Here is an 18,945-nt window from a genome sequence, read left to right as displayed (position 1 = left end):
TTCTACGGTTCACAGGAAAGTTTTATTGGTCTATTATGATGTATTTATGCGTTGTGTTTTATATAAATATGATAGATTAATAACATTGTAACTGAAAATAGTTTTGTTGCCCCCACGCGAGCCCTATATTTGTCTTTTTCACGGTTGGATTTGAGCTCATGAATGAATGAATGAATGAATGAATGAACGCGTGGTGTATGATGTCTTTCATTGGCAACAACCACATTTTCAAACGAGCAAAAAGCTTCTTTGTTATCTGTGAAGCGGATTAATATTAATATTATTGCTATTCATTTTCGTCACACTGCAAAAGTCGTAGTATATTTATTTAGTTATGAACGGGGAGAACAGTACGCTGCGTTTAACCTTTAGGAACGGTAACATATTTTATTGAACGTTCGGCGGCCGGGAAAATTAAAGAAAGCGGTCGCCATCGTATCGTGACATCACGAAGCTGCGGCGATCACGTGACAGAAAAGGCGCAAAGTCGATACCACTTTCCAAGAGACGGGGGTCTTTATCCAAACACATTTTGACAAAATATATCCAATTACGTTGTGCTTTTTATTCACCGTTTCGACATAAATGGTGTTTTATAATCGCCGCTGTAATCTTTCATTTATCACGTGCCAAATAAAGGGATGTACCCGCGCGTTCCCGCTAAATAGACTGTACCATCCGATCTCGGGTCAAAGTTCATAAGAAGTCTGCAGTGCGTGTTTCGCTCCTGCCGGGTTTTTAATTTCTTTATTTTGGAATAGGTGGTCTTTCATTTTAATTCCTTCAGAAAGATGGCCTCGGGTAAAGATATATACTTTATCTTAGTCCACAGCGCGGTAATCGTTTGTTAGTCTTTTGCTGTTCAGCTTTGTGGGACATAAAAGAAGATAAGCGCAGCACGCTTAGCATTAGCGGCTAACCTGACGACGCTGCATTGAATAATGTTTAGATATACTGCTTTTCCGTCGCGAGTGAGGTTTTCCAAGTTGCTTTATTTAAAAGTAAATTATTTTAGTTAATAATTATACAAGACGAGCTCGGTGTGTGTGTGTAAATGCGCGGGGTTTGAGCGTTTAGCCGCGAGCTCAGGGAATGGCGTGGTGTCGTGATTGTTAGCTTAGCATTTTTACTAATGGTCTCATGTACGCGTCTGATTTACTTGCTTCTGTTCTGTTCACCCTTCGTTTACACGACTATTCCTGTTCGCAGATTCAGGCTACGGTCAGCCTGGCGCTCAACAAAGGTATGAATTATGGCAGAGATATTTTTTACATAATGAGAGTTGATATGTTGGGTATCGTGGTACAAGAGAGTGGCGACAATGGTTTTACTTTCTGTGAAAACCCAACGCATTACTTTGAGTGTAACTTTCCCATTTTTATTGTGCAGCTACGGATCTTACGGTGGATCCCAGGGCTATCAAGGAGGACAGGTAATGAGTTATTTGGTTCAGTATACAATCATGCATATATATATATATATATATATATATATATATATATATATATATATATATATATGTGTATATGTATATGTATATGTGTATATGTATATGTGTATGTGTATATGTATATGTATATATGTATATATATATATGTGTATATATATGTGTATGTATGTGTGTGTGTGTTGGAACTTAATGGTTTTGTCTTTCCAGCAGGGGTATGGTCAGGGTAACGGTAGCGGCTCTTACGGTGGGCAAACTTACGGAGGATATGGACAATCTGGTGGTGTGTGCTTTATAAAAGATTTAATGAACGTTTAATCAATCGTGGATGGTGCGTAACGACTTGTTTTCCTGAAGGAGAGAGCTATGGCCAGTCGACTCAGGGTTACTCCTCTGGTGGTTACGGGCAGCAGCAGCAACCTCCACAACAACAACCACAACCACAGCAGCAGCAGCCGCCGCCGCAGCAAAGCTATGACAGCTACGGTCAGCAGGGATCAGAGTCCTCGTCCAGGTGAGAGATCTACACAGAGTGGGATCTACATGCATTGAATAAACTCATGATACTGGAAATCGTAACTTCTGTCCATCCTCTAACCAATGAGACCAGATTGTAGAATGTGTTTTCACGATGACCCAAGTTTCTAAAACTAGACATGAAGTGGCAATCACCACAGAGATTGATATCAGCAGGACCGGCATCTGATGCACCAGAAAAATGTCAGCCACCCGTAATACTCAAACCTCTTGGCTTCTGTTCGGTCTCGCTGCAGTTATGGTGATAAGTCGTATGGACAGCCGAGATCTTACGGGCAGCAGTCGGGAGGAGGTGCTGGCGGAGCGGCGTACGGTCAGTCCGGTGGCTCGTACGGAGGCTCTCAAGGTGGATATGTGCGACGCAATGATGGTAATTTATTGCTGTGTATCTGGCGTAGACTTGAATCCAGAACCAAGAAGTTAGAATCCGGTGGGAGGTTTTTAAAAATGAAGCTTAAACCTGGTCTTGCACAAAATTCTGAAGTACTGATTTTAGTTTTTCGGTGTGAAAAACGATCCAAAAAACTAACCAGAGTAAATATATGGTCTCCATGCATACGGGTATAGTTTTAATAAAATATATGAATACTTATGTCCTAATTGATGTATTCTTGGTTTAACCCAAGCCCGGTCTGTGAAACCAGGCCTCAACGTTCGGCAAACAAATCCAAAAACGGCATCTCTCCTTCTCCGCAGGTGATAGCCGGAGGTTTGGCGATGACGGAGGCTCGGACAGGTCGGAGGGTTACAGGGGCAGAGGTCGTGGGGGCTTCGATCGTGGCGGTTATGACCGTGGAGGCTATGACAGAGGGGGCCGTGGCCCACCCTCCGGTATGGGGTAAGTCTGCCCACCCCAGGAGGTATCACTGCACACTGTTATAAATCAATGCATACAGGCCTGAAAACTTTTTCTTTTGGTGTGGATTTTTTCTCACACTTTTCTAGTATCACAAGAGATTGTCTGCTTTTAATATATAAAGTGGTTCTGGTTTTTATGGACCCTCCCATCTGTTTATGACGTGACTCCACCCAATGGAATGTTGTTAACTTTATTGTAGCTAGTTTTAAGATGTTTATTAAAAAAACTAAGGCTACAACAGTAAGGCATGAAAATGCATCGCACGCACACACAGGGTGGTATAGCAAAAGTTTCGCATAACCGTCACATCTTTGGATATTTCATCTCAAGGTTTCATCTAAGAGCTTAAAGTCTGACTCGGGTCAGTCTATGAGAACTGATCGGAAGCCTGGATAATTACGGTGAAATCTTGACTTTGTAGGAGAGCCACAAGTAATGAATTTTGTCTGCTTTTTTTCCCCCTAAGTAATGCACTTCTCAGATTTCCTTTTTGAATTAAATTATTATTCTAAAAAGGCAAAACCGTCTTGAAGTTTCCACTGAAGCCTTTAATGCCGGTTGAAATCCATTTTTAGTGCTCACTACTTCTGGTCTCCATCAGTTTTCCCTCTTTCCCTTTGGGAGAGTGTTCACATTGGACAGTTCAGCTGCAAGGAACAGTTCACTCCACATGAATCGGTGTCTGTACAGTGTTGTTTCTTTTTGTGTTAACTGGTCTACATTTTATACTACAGGTGTCAAAGTGAGTGAAATTAAAGTTGGACCTCAGCCATTGGAGCTCATAAGCACTCATAATGGAAGGAAAATGTGTGCTCGTCTACACGAGTGCCACAGCAGTTAGACGCTCAAATCTAGTAAATTCTTGATGAACAACTCAAGAGGGAGCATGGAGGTTGTCCTCCATGCTCTCCTCTGGTTTTAGTTGAAACAAATCTTAAAAAATAAAAAATGCAATTCCAATTGGGAAAGAGGCTTGCCTTCTTCGGTTTCAATTCGCATTGTTTGATATACATTTGGCCCAGCATCTTTAACCCATCGGTCAATGGGAGCCGCTTCCTTCTCAGTAGTAAACCATGAAAGGAATACTGATAAAGAGGGAGCCTTGCGCTCCCAGGTTTCAACAATGGAAAGCCATCATATCTTCAATTTTTCCTCTGCAGTGGTGGTGACCGTGGTGGCTACAAAAATTACGGTGGTAAGTGATGAGCATCTGTCTCAGTGGGGGAAAGGAGATAAACAAAACGAATACAGAAAGATTAGCTGACAAATGAGCTCTTGAGCCACCTTTTTATGTCAACCCAAAGGAACATCACCTTATTGTCTTTATTACTGTCCTCTCTGGTAATGCTCTTGTGGGCTAAAGTCTAACAGCTACCCAGTTTTACTCTATAAAATGGTCTTCTTGCATGAGGAAATTGACTTAAATGCCAGTGTTCTGGACGCCAACTGTGCACAAGGCGAAGAAGAGACATGATTTAGACGAGTACTTCATTTAATTTTGCTAGAGAATGTCTTCTGGCGTACAAAGGTGTTGGAAATGCCGCAGCAGTTTTGGACACACTGGTGCATAGAGTAAAGTGTCACTTGTAAAGGTCAAACCTACGTAGCAAAGCAGTTTGGTTTTTATTAATCGTGTTCATAGACTCTAGTCAAATAAAGATTGATGACTTCACATTGTTATCGCTCAAGTTCTCAAAGTCTTGTTTCCCTTTCGTGTCTTGTTGTTTTTCAGGACCCAGAGAGTACGGGCAAAAGGATGATGGAGGTGAGTGCAGGAGACATTTCTCACCAAATGTTAAACTTAGAACATTGTTTAGAGAAGGCAGTGACTTTGTTCTGCTGTACAAGTGTGAAGAGTTTTGGGTTTACAAAATGCAGCACTTTGTGGTTTAGAATAAATTCTTGACTCCTAATGTTGTGGGTTTGTTTTGCTTTTTTCCTCATTGCAGATGGCGATCAGGATAACTCGGACAACAACACCATCTTTGTCCAAGGTCTCAGTGAAGACGTCACCACTGATGAAGTGGGTGACTTCTTCAAACAGATCGGTATCATTAAGGTAAGTGAACTCACCTGACGGTCACGAGCTTCACACACCTACTGAATCAGACTGACAGCAGCTCTGCTCTGGTGGCAGGTCAATAAGAAGACCGGCAAACCTATGATCAATCTGTACACTGATAAAGCCACCGGACGACTGAAGGGTGAAGCCACCGTGTCCTTTGACGATCCTCCCTCAGCCAAAGCTGCCATTGACTGGTTTGACGGTAAGAGATTCGTCCCGGCTGGCTCTTTGACTTCAGTAGCGTTTTCAAAATGTGTCTGATTTTGGGGCTGCTTGCTGGGTTACAGGGAAAGAGTTCAACGGAAAGCCCATCAAGGTGTCGTTTGCCACCAGAAGAGCTGAGTTCACCCAGCGAGGAGGCGGCGGTGGAGGTGGACGAGGACGCGGCGGTAAGACTCCTAAATCTCTCTCAGACTGACTGCTCTTACCCAGGCAGAGTGCATTTATGCCGTTTTGTGCGCTTGCTCAAAGGTTTTCGAGGCAGAGGGGGAGGCTTTGGTGGAGGTCCCTCATTTGATGTCAAGGGTGGAGACTGGCCTTGTCCCAACAGGTTCGGTGCATGTGGTTGTTAGTGTTGTTTTTGTTTTTAAGAAATCCATCGTCCCATTATATTTATTGCTCTACCGTCTCTTGCAGCTCTTGTGGCAACATGAACTTTGCTAGAAGATACGAATGCAACAGGTGTGGAACGCCAAAGCCAGAAGGAGAAAGCTTTGGAGATGGTGAGTGCGTCAGCTGATGTGATTGACCAACTGAGGGAGACGTTTAAGGAAGCTTGTGGATGGGTTTGGGGTTTTTGGGTGGGGGGCTGAATTGAGAAACTGCAAGAATAAACTCAATTGCAAGATGCAATTTGTCTTTCACAAATTTGAGGGGGAAAGTCTTAATTGAAAGATCTGCTTGCAGATGTTTATCATTTTGGTGCCAAATGGTAGTTTAAGAGTTCTGTTATAATACTAGAGGGTAAAAGGGTCAATGCAAAATCTTTCACATTGGTGTTTTGTTCCCCTCTGGAAAAGAAGCCAGAATTCTCAGCGAGTCACAGAGTTAACTCTTACCTGCTCGGCCGAAGTGTCTTGTGAGTTCGGTTTTCATGTCAAGCGCTAGTTATCCTCCGCACTAACTGCTGTGATTCCTCCTGACCGCTGCAGATCGTGGCGGGCGAGGCGGCTACGGAGGAGACCGCGGGGACCGTGGAGGCTTCAGAGGAGGCCGAGGAGGAGGAGGCGGCTTCAGGGGAGGAGACCGCGGAGGATACGGAGGGGGAGGATACAAGATGGGTGGAAGGTAACCAAACCCCCTTCAGCAGTTCTCACGGGTTCTTTGATGTTTGAGTAACGCTCGTGTCCGTCTCGTCCTGAAGGGGTGACCACAGAGAGGAGAGACGAGGCCGGCCGTACTGAAGCCATTCCAGACCTGTTTATTGTGGGGGTGGGGTGAGAGGGTACGGGGAGAGGTTTGTGTCTGCAATCCTTTCTGTTGCATGAGCATATACTGTCTGAAACGAGCAGTTTTTCCCATAAATGTTGAATCTACTGTGAGGAGCCGAGTAACGGGATGATTTTGATCTCTGCAGCTCTGTGCAGCTTCAGTCCTGTAGGAAAGTGGCAGCACTGGCCACAGATCAGCTTTAAAGGGTCATTTTGCTCTGGGTGAAGGGGAGGGGCCAGATGTTATTTTTGTTACTTTTTAATTTCCTGACTTGTTGAATCCGGCATTTAGTGTGATAGATTTGTGAGATGCTTATTGTTTTGTAAAAATCAATCAACACAAACTGTTTTACTTGTTTCGGTTTTTGATTTTCTTTTGCAAAAAATATTAAACACCCTTTGATCTTACTTGTTTGTCTTTTTTGTTTTTGTTTGAGGAATAATACTAATATGAAAAATGGCAGAATCGTAATAATGATAATGTGAGTGCTTGCGTAACTTAAATCAGAATATGTTGTGTACTGTAATAGCGGTCATGCATAGCAAACATCAGCCTTTGCTTTTAGTCAAATCTTATTTTAATTGGCGTCTTTTGGATATATAGAATATTCATCCACTGTAATGAGTCCTACCATTTAACATAAAACAAACACCTGAACGTCAATGTTCTGATGTTCCCCTTAGCATAGGGTCATTTCTTAATTTAATTCTTGTTTTATTTTAATAATCTTAGAGAAGAGCGTTCTACAGTCTGGAGGCATTGCTTTAGAGCCAGTCAAGAGTTTTATCAGCATTACATTTATGCTAATTTGGCTCAATTATAACTGGAAGGCACCAGCTTTATATAATATCCTAGACAGAAAGGGTAAGTTTGAAATATACCTGTAGTTACAGGAAAGGTGGATTGAGACCAGAGTATCTGCTTTATATAAATGTAAATACCAATGAACTTGTCAGAATTATATCGTATTTCATAGCACATTTTATTTTTTATAAATGTATAAATTTATAAATAGAAGTCAGTTATTGAAAGCAAACGCAACGCAAAAAAACTCATTCTGTATTGAACGTTTTTCTAAAAAAAAAAAAAAAAAAACCCCTAACTCCCATAATGTATGCAAAACATTAAAATAAACCGTTAATTTTAATGTTATCTCTAACGTCCACATGACTAATACTAACGGTTTAAAATGCATGTTAAATAAACGCACGCTTTCAATTGTTATCATTATTTCATGTTAAGTTGTGTTGGCTCGCGCGAGCACGTGCCTCTGAGGCGGTGGTTCTGATCGGCGCGCGCCGGAGGCGGGCTTCTGCTCTCGAGCCGCTCGGGATCCGTGTTCATGAGGGCTTTCAGAGAGAACGGATGGAGGCGTCCGTGCTGCTGCCCGTGCTGCTGTGCGTCCAGTCCGCCGTCAGCTCCCCGGTGTCCACGGCCGCTCGGGCTCAGGTGAGCTCCGAAACAACGCTGTAGATAAATCTAACACCTCTACACTGATTTCTCTTTGACTTAGACTAGATGCAACTTCATCCAAAGGCTACAAAGACTTTCTCAGGAACGTTTTGTTTGTTGCCAAACGAAAAGCAGCCTGTTTGAACGTTGGTTTTTATTATTCTGAAAACTGTCCAGGTTTCTTGTAGTAATCATCCATTATGTTATCATGGTTCCTAACTATTTCTTGATAAGGGTGTATTTTCTCCTAAAAATGAAATAACATTTAAAAAGTTGTTGTTACCGTTCAATGTTGGGATATAGCCTTTATCTAACCGTCTCTGTTTCTTGATGTTCTCGAAAGCGTCTACGCCTCATTTAAATTCATGCTTTTCAAAAAAAGCCATGCTTTTAGTTCTACAGAAGCATGCAAACACTTTGGAGACATGTATTGTCCTGCTCTGCCTGTCAGCGATGGAAAATGAGGCCAGAATAATTGACACAGCCATAAACTACGCACCGAACCCAAAGAAGCGTTTCCATTGTGAGCCTCCGTTATTACAGGCTTCTGAGAAACATCTACACCACAGCTGCTCGGGCACACAGCAAATAATAACAGCCACGGATCGTGATTGTTGCTTTCGCCGTGATTTCTCCCGATAAACGACGATTCCGTTGAAATCTGGCCTCCTCTATAAAGCTGCTTTAATTACGTACTGCCTCTCTTCAGATCCGTCAACACGCTCCGTCCCTGCGACCTCCACTTCACATCTACACCTACAGGCAGATATGCAGTTTACATGCCAGTACCTGACGGAGACAGATCCAAAAAGCATTGCCTTTGGTCTCCTCGCGAATTACCTCAACACCACAGCGAATCCTTTACGGTTATTATTATGCGTTCCCTTCTCAGCACAACAAAGGCTTCTAAAGCGTTTCACAAAGGCCCACATCTTCCTACAGATCTTCCTGTTCCGTGCGGGGGAACGACACGTGCTTTTCCTCAATCAGTGCTCATGTGGGTTGCTTCTGGGTTTGAGAAAGCTTCCGGAGATGCTTCGATTGTCTGAGATGGAGGGAGTAATGACGTGCGTGTTCGCAGGGCTTCCTGGAGCGTTACGGATACCTGAGCGAGGAGAACGAACCTCACAGCGCGGATGAAGTCAAGTCTGCCATCAGGTAAACGTCACCGTGCTGTCAGAGGTTTGGGTTTGGGTTATATCTCTTGAAATATGAGCACAGAGAAGGTTTGGTTAATCCATAAGTTGGGTGGAAACAGCTCAACATCTTTATAGGGTTGTTATAATATTATCTAATTTTATAACATCATTACCAATCACAATTGTTAGATTGGGTCTCCACACCAGATAATATATGGGATCCAGCCCTGGACGCCAGATCCCATGAAAAACATCAGTTAGTCCAGTAACAGAACAACTAGAGCTGTTGATACCAAACGATCTTCTGCCAGTCCAGAAGCTGAAAGAGGAAAGCCAGAGAAAAGCAGACGCAGGATGATGGTAAAAAGTCCTTTTATTGAACGTGGTCTGAGCGGCGCTGCTTCACGGCAACATCCCAAAACCTTGGGCTTCCTTAAACATCTCCTCTTATCTCTTGTTCATACAGACCAAACAATTCACGAAACTCCACGGGCATGAGATTGAACAACAATGAAAATATGCTTGACATAAGGATAAAAATAATCACATGAATGATTATAAATTATAAATGATTAAAAATAAAGACAACATCTAAGGATCCTTCACAGTCAGTGACGCAATACATTATTAAATGTGCTTCATCAGGGATACTACAAATGTAGCCTTGTTTAGGTTTTAGGTATTGCTTTTATTTCTTAATGCATCTACTGTTTGATACAGAGAGGCACAGCAGGACATGTCTCTCAATCACTAGCCCGGAGGAAGGGCTTTGTGACGGAGCTCTGCTGTGTTTCAGAGAGTTTCAGCGGTTGTCTCAGCTGCCCGTCACTGGAGGACTGGACCGGGTCACTCTGGAGAAGATGAGCTCGCCCCGCTGCGGGGTTCAGGACGTCTGGGGTCAAGAGGTCATCGGCAGCCTCACAGGCCCACGGCTCCGGAGGAGGCGCTCCGCTCAGACAGGTCAACCCATCTCACGCATCACTGGAATCATATCTGCAATATTAACATCAAACTGATTTTTACATCAAATGCACATTTCAATAACGTGATCTTCTTTATACAGACAAATGCATAACAAGACGTTTTTTGCAATGAAAGTATTTGAGGCTCAAAGGGTCTGTAAACCAGAAAACATGTAGTTGCTTTTTTTTTTGGCTTTACAGCACAACGCTACCAGAAAGTTCATTCCTTTTGATTTTAGTTAAGTTGCAAAAAAAAGTGAAAACTGAAAGAATGCGCTTCTTGCTTTTGTTGCTTGTTTGGAAACAAAAGTGGCATGTGCTTTGGTTGAAGAGGGTTCTACGGCTGCTGGGTGGGGTCCTAATAATACATAAATACAGTGGGACTCATAATTACTGTCCGTACTGAGCAAACACACGTCTAGCGGCTAAAAACATCCACTTCTGTAAAGACCCAACACACACACCTCGCCTCCCGTTTACACTGAGACCGCAAGAGCAGATCTTCACAAAACACTCATTCACTGATCCTACGGTGTTTTCATTCAGGTCCTGTTGCGCTGAGGACTGCTTCACAGAAGGATTTTTAATAGATAGATCACACTCGAATCTTTTGGTCACACAGGACTTGACAGATACTTCAGATTACACTGAGTTAAGTAGTAGATCAGCCAGGTGGAAGGAGAATCACTGAAATGATAGCTCAGCGTGTGTGTGTGTGTGTGAACTGGCAGGGGTATGAGCTGTCACCTTGAAAACACACTAATACTTGAGGAATGCAGCAGCAGAGAAGGAGTGTGTTCATGCTCCTCTCAGTAGGGCTCAACTAGAGTAGAAGGCAATCATTTCACACCGCGATTAAAGTAAAGATTAGCTTTCAGTCACAGTAGAAAGCTAAACCTGGGATATCTCTATTGCATTTGGTCATTTAGTCAACGTCGAATCAGTCATTTAGATGGACAATTGGACAATTTTAGCACATTTTTTCTAACAAAACACTGACAAAACAGTATTTTTGCCTTACGAAGGTTCATCAAGCAATTTCAAGAAAGAAATATTCTTTGGTTATTCTATGCATTAAAGCATGAATGCTAAAACATCTAGCTCTGGTCCTGGTGTGTGTTACTCTGCACACGTCTTTGTTTCGGTGTCGTTGTTGCTTGGCGACCACTTTGTTTCAACCCTAGTGGTTTCTGAGGAGCTACGTAGTTAGGCGGAAGAATAATGTTTTTATTGATGTCGTATTGCTCTTTTATTTGGTGGAATGATCCTACATGTAAATATGTTATGAAAGCCCCGTGTAAACCACTGCTTCTTAGGGCTTATTGCTTTATTAGGAGTTATGATATAACAGAGAAAACCTCAGCAGTGTTCTTAGCGTCCTGGAGGTCTGTAATTAAGTGTGCGGGTCACAGATCCTCTCGTGTTCAGCTAATTATGTACTAAGCTCTTGTCAATTTATAGTGTTTTGGATGCAGAGGTTTTTGCAGAATATGTAAAATACATTGTATACTGGGACGTAACTTTTAAAACCACCGTGGCCAGTCATTTTACAAACTTACACTAGCCAACAATTTTGTTGTTGGGAAATTACATTTTATTACTTAATATTGCATACAACAATGTTTTCTTATTGATTTCCAGGTCATTTTTGACCTATTTAAAAAAAAAAATCTAACCGTATTACAATAATTTGATATAAAAGATAATGCATGCATTTATTAATGATTAATTATAAATACATTCATTTTTTTAATGAATTTCATCTAATTATAACAGTGTAATATATATGTAGTGAGCTCAGTGTTTTAATATTGATATTTAATATGCAAATATGAAATGTTGGAAAAAATCTTTATCTTAATCTTTATTAATGAGTCTTTGAAACATGCCTTCAGACGATTCGTTCACATGACTCACTGACTGAATGAATCTTTATGAATGGACCACTGAATCATTTTAAACTACTCATTTAAATTATAAACACACTTGCAACAACAAGTAAAAGTATTTTTACTTCAAATGAAACTAGTTTGTTATCATACAAATCTACATGAAATACAGCATCAGTTGGTGGCAGATGGAAAAAATGCGAACGTTAGGTTGAAATGTAACAATTGGTTTGATACTTCCACAGGAGAGAAGTGGCACAAACGTCACCTGACGTATCGGATCATGAACTGGCCGCATAATCTGTTTCCCAGTCAAGTGCATATGGCCGTGAAGACGGCGTTCCAGCTGTGGAGCAATGTGTCCGGACTGATCTTCCAAGAGCTCCAGCAGGGTCCTTCTGACATCCGACTGGCCTTCTTTGAAGGAGAACATAATGATGGGACAGGAAATGCATTTGATGGGCCAGGTGATGCTGTCTTTTTTTGTTATTATTACAATATTACAATATTCTGTTCTCAAAAGGAACATTCTATGCATAATTTTAAGCATAATGTGACAACAATGATGACAACATTTGTTTCTGTGAGCCTGGACAAAAATACATTGTATGTGTCAAAATGTGTATATATATATATATATATATATATATATATATATATATATATATATATATATATATATATATATATATATATAGTGTATGATTGGGAGGAGGCGTGGCTCTGAGTGTCTGAATGAGAGGAGGCGTGGCTTTGAGTGTGAATGAGAGGAGGCGTGGCTCTAAGTGCGTAAATGAGAAGAGGCGTGGCTCTGAGTGTCTGAATGAGAGGAGGCGTGGCTCTGAGTGTGAATGAGAGGAGGATGAAGTGTGTAGATGAAAGGAGGCGTGGCTTTGAGTGTGAATGAGAGGAGGCGTGGCTTTGAGTGTGAATGAGAGGAGGCGTGGCTCTAAGTGCGTAAATGAGAGGAGGCGTAGCTCTGAGTGTGTGAATGAGAGGAGGCGTGGCTCTAAGTGCGTAGATAAGAGGAAGCGTGGCTCTAAGTGTGTAGATGAGAGGAGGCGTGGCTCTGAGTGTGTAGATGAGAGGAGGCGTGGCTCTGAGTGCGTAGATGAGAGGAGGCGTGGCTCTAAGTGCGTAGATAAGAGGAGGCGTGGCTCTAAGTGTGTAGATGAGAGGAGGCGTGGCTCTGAGTGTGTAGATGAGAGGAGGCGTGGCTCTGAGTGCGTAGATGAGAGGAGGCGTGGCTCTAAGTGCGTAGATAAGAGGAGGCGTGGCTCTAAGTGCATAGATAAGAGGAGGCGTGGCTCTGAGTGTGTGAATGAGAGGTATGGAAATGTAATTTGAACTATTTCAAATATTTCAGCATATGTATCAAAAATGTCATTCTACTAAGTCTTTCATCTAGAATACAGAAAGGGACACGAAAGCTGACTTAACTATTTATTCTTTATTTCTTTCTGTCTACTCTTTAGGGGGCGCTCTGGCTCATGCTTTTTTCCCCTTCCGCGGTGAAGCTCACTTTGACCTGTCTGAACGCTGGACCCTGAATGGTCTCAAAGGACACAACCTGTTCTTGGTGATGGCTCATGAAATCGGCCACACTCTGGGCCTGCTGCACTCTCCTGTGCGTCACGCTCTCATGTCACCGTACTATAAGAAGAGGAGCTCGAACGCACTGCTCAGCTGGGATGATATCACTGCGGTACAACAGCTGTACGGTAAACAAGCATTTCTGTTCTTCTTTCTTTTGTCATTTCTAATATTGTAGGCTTCATCTACATCTACTTTAGATTTTAGGGTGAAATATGACCCTTTCTTCTTGAGATTTGCCCAGATTCACCGAAACATTTGCAGACATACCAGTTCATATCTTGTGAGATCCTCCCTGATATCTTCACCCAGTGAAAACAGCTGACTTTGGCAAATCCTGGCACATTCTGCGTTATCAGTTAAACTATTGGTGTTTTGGTTTGGATTGTGCATCATGGAAGTCATAGGGCCTCAGACACGCAGGAAAACAGATCGCTGCTGCGAGACTCGGCCGGTGAAGTGTGTGTCAGGCAGGTTCACACACGCCACACACCTCCACACCGTCCTTCTCCAGCGCATGAGGAGAGACGCATTCCAGCGCTCCTGTCTGATCAGAACTCAAGAGAAAACTCAAGAGTTTGCCAGACTGATCTTCCTTTCAGACTTCCAGGAAAAAAACAATCAGATATGATCCGAAACCTTTCTTTTTGGACACGTAGGTTGGAAAATGCCTGTGAAAGGTAAATCTTTGCTGTGGAATAACTATCGTTGAATAAAATCTTAGGTTAGATTAGTTTAATCGTTAATGCAACTATTAACAGTATTGACATTTCTGAGATATAAAATCAGACTTATAAGGAAGTTTTAGGTTTTTACCAAGCGAGGATTAGCTGCTTCAGGTGTGTTTGATTAGGGTTAGAGCCGAGCTCTGCAGGCCCCCGGCCCTCCAGGAACGAGGTTGGTGGCCCCCGACGCTCGTCACAAAAATCACTTCAGATATTATCTGCCGTCAACACAGATGTTTGTTTGGGTGTCTGTTCATGTTCTGAAGAAGAGGGCAAGATGATTGTGAAATAAAAAGAGATTTTTTTTGTATTTCACGGTGGGAAAAGACAGAATAGTGAGACATCACAAATCTCAGAATGGAGAAAAAAGTTCTTTTTATTTCAGACGAGCTGAATTGAGTGCATTACATACAGGAGCCTTCAAAGAAAAGCCTTAAAGGGGATATTGCATTGTCTTTTTAAATGTAGTAATGTTCCCTGGGGCCCACTTACAGCATGTTTTGATTTTGGCCCTCTATTTTTTTTAAAACTCAACACATATGGTTGCAGTACAGTCTGGACAATAAAAACAGCCTTGAATAATATCTACAGAAAGACCCAAACCTCAATCAATGAGGTAATTAATGCAGTGCTTCACCTTGTGGGTTTATGATTTTTTTCAATTAAAAGGCCACACAGGTCTTCTATAGGTCATTGGTCTATTATTTAATATGGGTTCACAGGTTCATGTGTGTGTGAACGGACGTCAGTGGATGTTTGTGCAGCGGTGTCATATGTGTGTGTGTGCAGGGAGGCCAGCGGGGGGGTCAGCGCAGCAGACGGTGGGACGGGCTCTGAGATGGGTCTCGAGGAACTGGCAGACTTCTCCAGGCCCTGAAGGAGGTTCCTTCACACTCCAGTACTGCCGGGGCTCCTTTGACGCCATCACCGTGGGTAAGAGCCGTTCTTCTGACACTCAGTTCTCCTGGAGCTGTGTAAAGCGGCGTGCTTTCTGCAGGTGAGAACGGGACAGTGCTGGTGTTTCAGGGCCATCGTTTCTGGACGGTGTCTAACGGCAGCGTGAGCTCTCCTCTGCCTCTTCAGACTCGCTGGCCAGGGCTGCCATTGGCTATCGAGGCAGCGGCCTTCTCTCCACTCCACAGCAAACTATACTTCTTTAAAGGTAAACTTTCCCAAACATCTGAACCATTAGAGCCCCATGTTATGATCAACAGTGCCCAATGAGAATTTTACTCTAACAGCTTACCATTCGTTTCCATTTTTAAGTTTGACTGTTTTTTCAGTACCATTTAACCTCGTGGTTTTCCCACAAAGCCAGCGCCAAAACCTTTAGCGATGCTTCCTCTTGTCAGGGCGGCGGATCTGGCGTTTCTCAGGCTCCGATCTGGACCCAGGTTTCCCCGTGAAGAGCAGTGATCTGGGCTTGCCGAATCACCCTGACTGTGCCTTCTTCTACCAGCCGCTGGGACGCACGGTGCTCTTCAGAGGCTCCAGATACTACGTCCTGAACCCCGAGTCTCTCGGCGTGGAGCCGTACTATCCTCGTGCCCTGCGGGACTGGAAGGGGCTTCCGAGCGGACTCAACGGGGCCCTGACCCGGCCCGACGGGAAGCTGTACTTCTTCAAAGAGCAGCAGTACTGGAGGTTTGATCCTGGAAAGGTGCGGATCACTGCGTCCGGACGGTGGGCGGACAGACTGCCCTGGATCGGCTGCCGGACGAATCCATCAGGACAGGATAAGGAGCTGCTCTGACCAGCAGGGGGGGACGGACCACATTCACAAGAATACGCCACAGAAATATCATGCTCCGCTGTCTACAAAGGCAAGGATGTTTTATGTGAGATATTTAATACCAAGTACATCAACCTCGTATAACATGATATTGCATTTTCGCAAAAATTTAAGTTGGTGTAATTAGAAAAATTTAAGTTGGTGTAATTAGAAAAATGTCAGTAAGTGTAAACTAGAAAACCAGCAATTGCAAATCAAAGAAATATGATATATTTCTATCTAATATTATTCTAATCAAATGCATCAATTGCCATCTTAGCTATATTATTTTAGCTAAAGTTAAAGTTAAAAACGTACTGGGGATTTCAGTACTTTTCAGACAAAGATTTATTATATACTATATATTTTTTTAATGAACATCACTTTGTGATATTCTCATTTAATTTATTTAGAATGTTAACTAAAAAAAGAATTTAAACACAAAAGGTAATATATACTTGGCTGATTTATGCTTTAATAAAGCATGCTACCGTTGACTTATAAGCATGCATGCATGAGTCAACTAAAAAGACAGAGTTAATTATATATAAATATTCTTATTGACATATAAAATCTATTGAAATATTAGATTGCATTAAATGTTTATTTCAAGTAACTTTTAAAAAAATTAGTTTTCCTTTTTTTTATTGTACTATAATAATGCATAATTATTAAATTATTACAAACCTATATGACATTATTTTACAAATACAAAGCCCTACGTGTTTAATGCATTTAATAAAAATACACGTCAAATATCAAAATACTTTGCCTCGGAAATTCAGTTGAAATGTTTTGTACTAATAATTTAGTGAAAATACAATAAACTGTTCGGAGACAAATACAGCGAGTGCCTCGACATCAAAAATGAGTCAAGACTCGATCGAGATGGTTTAAATTCAGTTTGGACAGCAACTTCTTGCAGCGGTAATAGAAATATAGAAATATTTTGATAATACATTTACAATAATTCATATTCAATAAGTCAGTGTCATGTCAGTTATGCATATTTTATCTGTTTTTGAAATCAATTTTGATGTCAGTTTGATGTCTTTTCTACATCAGTTGTGTCTGGAGTACACATATATAATAATAAGTCAGCCTAAATACTGTTTACTAGTTTGATTACTCATTACACTCATTTTGCACAGTGCCTGTTTACACTCTACTTTATTAATCTGAATCATTTGGCTCATGCTACTCCCTACATTTGGCTAATCCCTACTGTAATAAATTAGATCTGAACAGAAATGTTGAAGCTCACTAGTCTTTCAGTCGTTTTTCACTACAAACACACAGTTCCTTTGATAGAAACTATACGATACTTTATGGAAGGATGTCCAGAAGTTCAAAATCTTAAAAAAAAAAAAACCCTGTAAAAAAGTAAAAGCATGAGATTAAAGTGTATTTAGGCTGGATGATTTATAGGTGACCAGTCCAAGCTCAAGCGCAGGCTGCGATAGTTCACCAAAAAATGAAAGTTATACACAATTTCCTCATCTTCTTTCTTAGATGTGTAGCTATGCGTCTCTGCATCAGTGTCTCCTCGGTGGATGCTCTGCAGTGAATGGGTGCCGTCAGAATGAGAGTCCAAACAGCTGATAAAAACATCACAATAATCCACAGCACGAAACTAATCCAACAAGATGTTAACTGAAAGTGATGCTTCCTCCGGTGAAAGTGTCAATCTCTCACATCAAAACACACACAATTCATTTGCTTGATCTGTGCAGATTCCTCTCCTGATTCAGACCAGAACACTTTTTCACTGAAAGAAGAGCAACAGTCTTTACCAACGTCTTGATGGATGTTTCAAGTTTTCTCAAGACATTCATTTTAAACTTAAACAGTCCGGAACAGCTCTAAACAAAATATATGTGTGTGTGAGAGATGACAGGAGATGGTAATGCTGGATTAGTTTAATCTTCTGTCTTCTCCAGATGTTTGTAATCAGCTGTTTGAGCTCTCGCTCTGACGGCACCCATTCACTGCAGAGCATCCCTTGAGGAAGTGATGCAACATTTCTCCAAATCTCTCCACATCTCAAGTGGCCTGAGAGAAAGTCAGATCCTTAATCCTAAATCCTTAATTCTGTGAAATTGTTAGTTTGTATTAAAACGCAAAATAGAGGTCTTTTCATTTTACTTGGAACCCCTAAAATGCAACTAGCACATTATATTAACTGACCATTTATTAAGATAACGTAATTAATGGTGTATGAAGAGAATGAAGAGTCAGATGAAGAACTCGTCCGCTTGGCTCTCGTCAGCCTCGTCCAGGCCGTGTTTCAGGTCTCTGGTCAGAGGACTCACAGCGCAGCCCGTGTCCACGTCGGTCTCCGGCTCCTCCTCGTGCAGCCTGAGGCGGGACAGCGAGCTTTCGGGGGTCGCGGCGGGCTCGTACCAGGTGAGCGAGAGGCCCGCGGGGCTGCTGCGCTGGGACGAGTAACAGGAGCTTCCCGGAGGAGAGCTGCAGGCTCCGTCTGACCCGGCGCTCTCTCGGCGGGGACAGCGCTGCTTCGGGTGGGACGTCCTCCGGCAGGGAGCCGTGGAAGCAGGTCTCCTCAGCAGCATCCTGGGACAGCTCAGAGGAAACGCAGACCTCAGGAAGCCTCGGGCTTGTGCTGGAGCTTTAACCTGCGGAGAAAACCAAAGCTGCACTTTAATGCATCGATGAATCACTATTAAGTTCTCTGTTAAGCTGTCTCCTCTGGCTTGCTTTGTTGGGGACACTTAACTTCTAGAGATTATCTTTGAATTGATTCCAGAGACCGTCTCTGCATTTAATAACAAACCGTTCACTCTCGTCATTATATCAATCAATCAATCATTTTTATTTATATAGCTCTTTTAACAACACAGGTTGCATCAAAGCACTGTACAGTATTATACATCCCTGTCATTGTATTCTTCTACTTTCTACTGTTCAGTGCTTTGATACAACCTGTGTTATTAAAAGAGCTATATAAATAAAAATGACTGATTGATGTTTTCAACTAAAATCATACTGTATCTGATGTGCGACATTTCATTAATGCATATGGTGAATGTTACCACTTTATCACCACGCTATTCA

General features: G+C 42.2%; 3 protein-coding genes across 10 annotated transcripts in view; 2 read left to right on the top strand and 1 right to left on the bottom strand.

The window, feature by feature from the left end:
* Positions 1–670: 670 nt before the first annotated feature.
* Positions 671–6,746, top strand: taf15 (TAF15 RNA polymerase II, TATA box binding protein (TBP)-associated factor). 6 transcript variants are annotated; one of them, XM_043259216.1, is made up of 16 exons: positions 671–801; positions 1,210–1,243; positions 1,390–1,432; positions 1,661–1,730; positions 1,805–1,961; positions 2,221–2,354; positions 2,681–2,822; positions 4,004–4,038; positions 4,576–4,608; positions 4,793–4,902; positions 4,981–5,110; positions 5,196–5,297; positions 5,380–5,458; positions 5,545–5,630; positions 6,060–6,195; positions 6,272–6,746. In XM_043259216.1, the coding sequence occupies exons 1-16, from the start codon at positions 792–794 to the stop codon at positions 6,309–6,311; spliced, it is 1,341 nt and encodes a 446-aa protein (XP_043115151.1). In that variant the 5' UTR covers positions 671–791; the 3' UTR covers positions 6,312–6,746. The 6 variants fall into 6 exon arrangements, with proteins under 6 accessions (XP_043115151.1, XP_043115152.1, XP_043115150.1 ...); XM_043259217.1 differs by having other exon boundaries at positions 1,658–1,730; positions 2,221–2,330; XM_043259215.1 differs by having other exon boundaries at positions 672–801; positions 1,658–1,730.
* An 834-nt stretch (positions 6,747–7,580) lies between these two features.
* On the top strand, positions 7,581–15,552 carry mmp28 (matrix metallopeptidase 28). The gene is made up of 8 exons (XM_043259221.1): positions 7,581–7,788; positions 8,873–8,949; positions 9,727–9,890; positions 12,027–12,248; positions 13,257–13,502; positions 14,889–15,032; positions 15,097–15,261; positions 15,414–15,552. Exons 1-8 carry the CDS (start codon positions 7,705–7,707, stop codon positions 15,503–15,505), a joined length of 1,194 nt encoding a protein of 397 aa, XP_043115156.1. The 5' UTR covers positions 7,581–7,704; the 3' UTR covers positions 15,506–15,552.
* LOC122359074 (protein FAM124B) overlaps positions 15,323–18,945 on the bottom strand; it is a 17,784-nt gene continuing 14,161 nt past the window's right edge. Inside the window, exons 4-5 of one of the 3 annotated variants that reach the window (XM_043259212.1) lie at positions 18,183–18,506; positions 15,323–15,914 (exon numbers count right to left, since the gene is read on the bottom strand). In XM_043259212.1, the coding sequence (XP_043115147.1) occupies positions 15,636–15,914; positions 18,183–18,506 (603 nt within the window). In that variant the 3' untranslated portion in view covers positions 15,323–15,635. Of the gene's footprint in view, positions 15,915–18,057; positions 18,507–18,945 lie in introns of all 3 variants that reach the window. The other 2 variants (XM_043259213.1, XM_043259214.1) reach the window with 2 other exon arrangements.

Source organism: Puntigrus tetrazona, chromosome 15, assembly GCF_018831695.1.
Source record: "Puntigrus tetrazona isolate hp1 chromosome 15, ASM1883169v1, whole genome shotgun sequence".
In the NCBI taxonomy this organism is placed as follows: Eukaryota; Metazoa; Chordata; class Actinopteri; order Cypriniformes; family Cyprinidae; genus Puntigrus; species Puntigrus tetrazona.
This window is presented reverse-complemented; position numbering and strand designations above follow the sequence as displayed.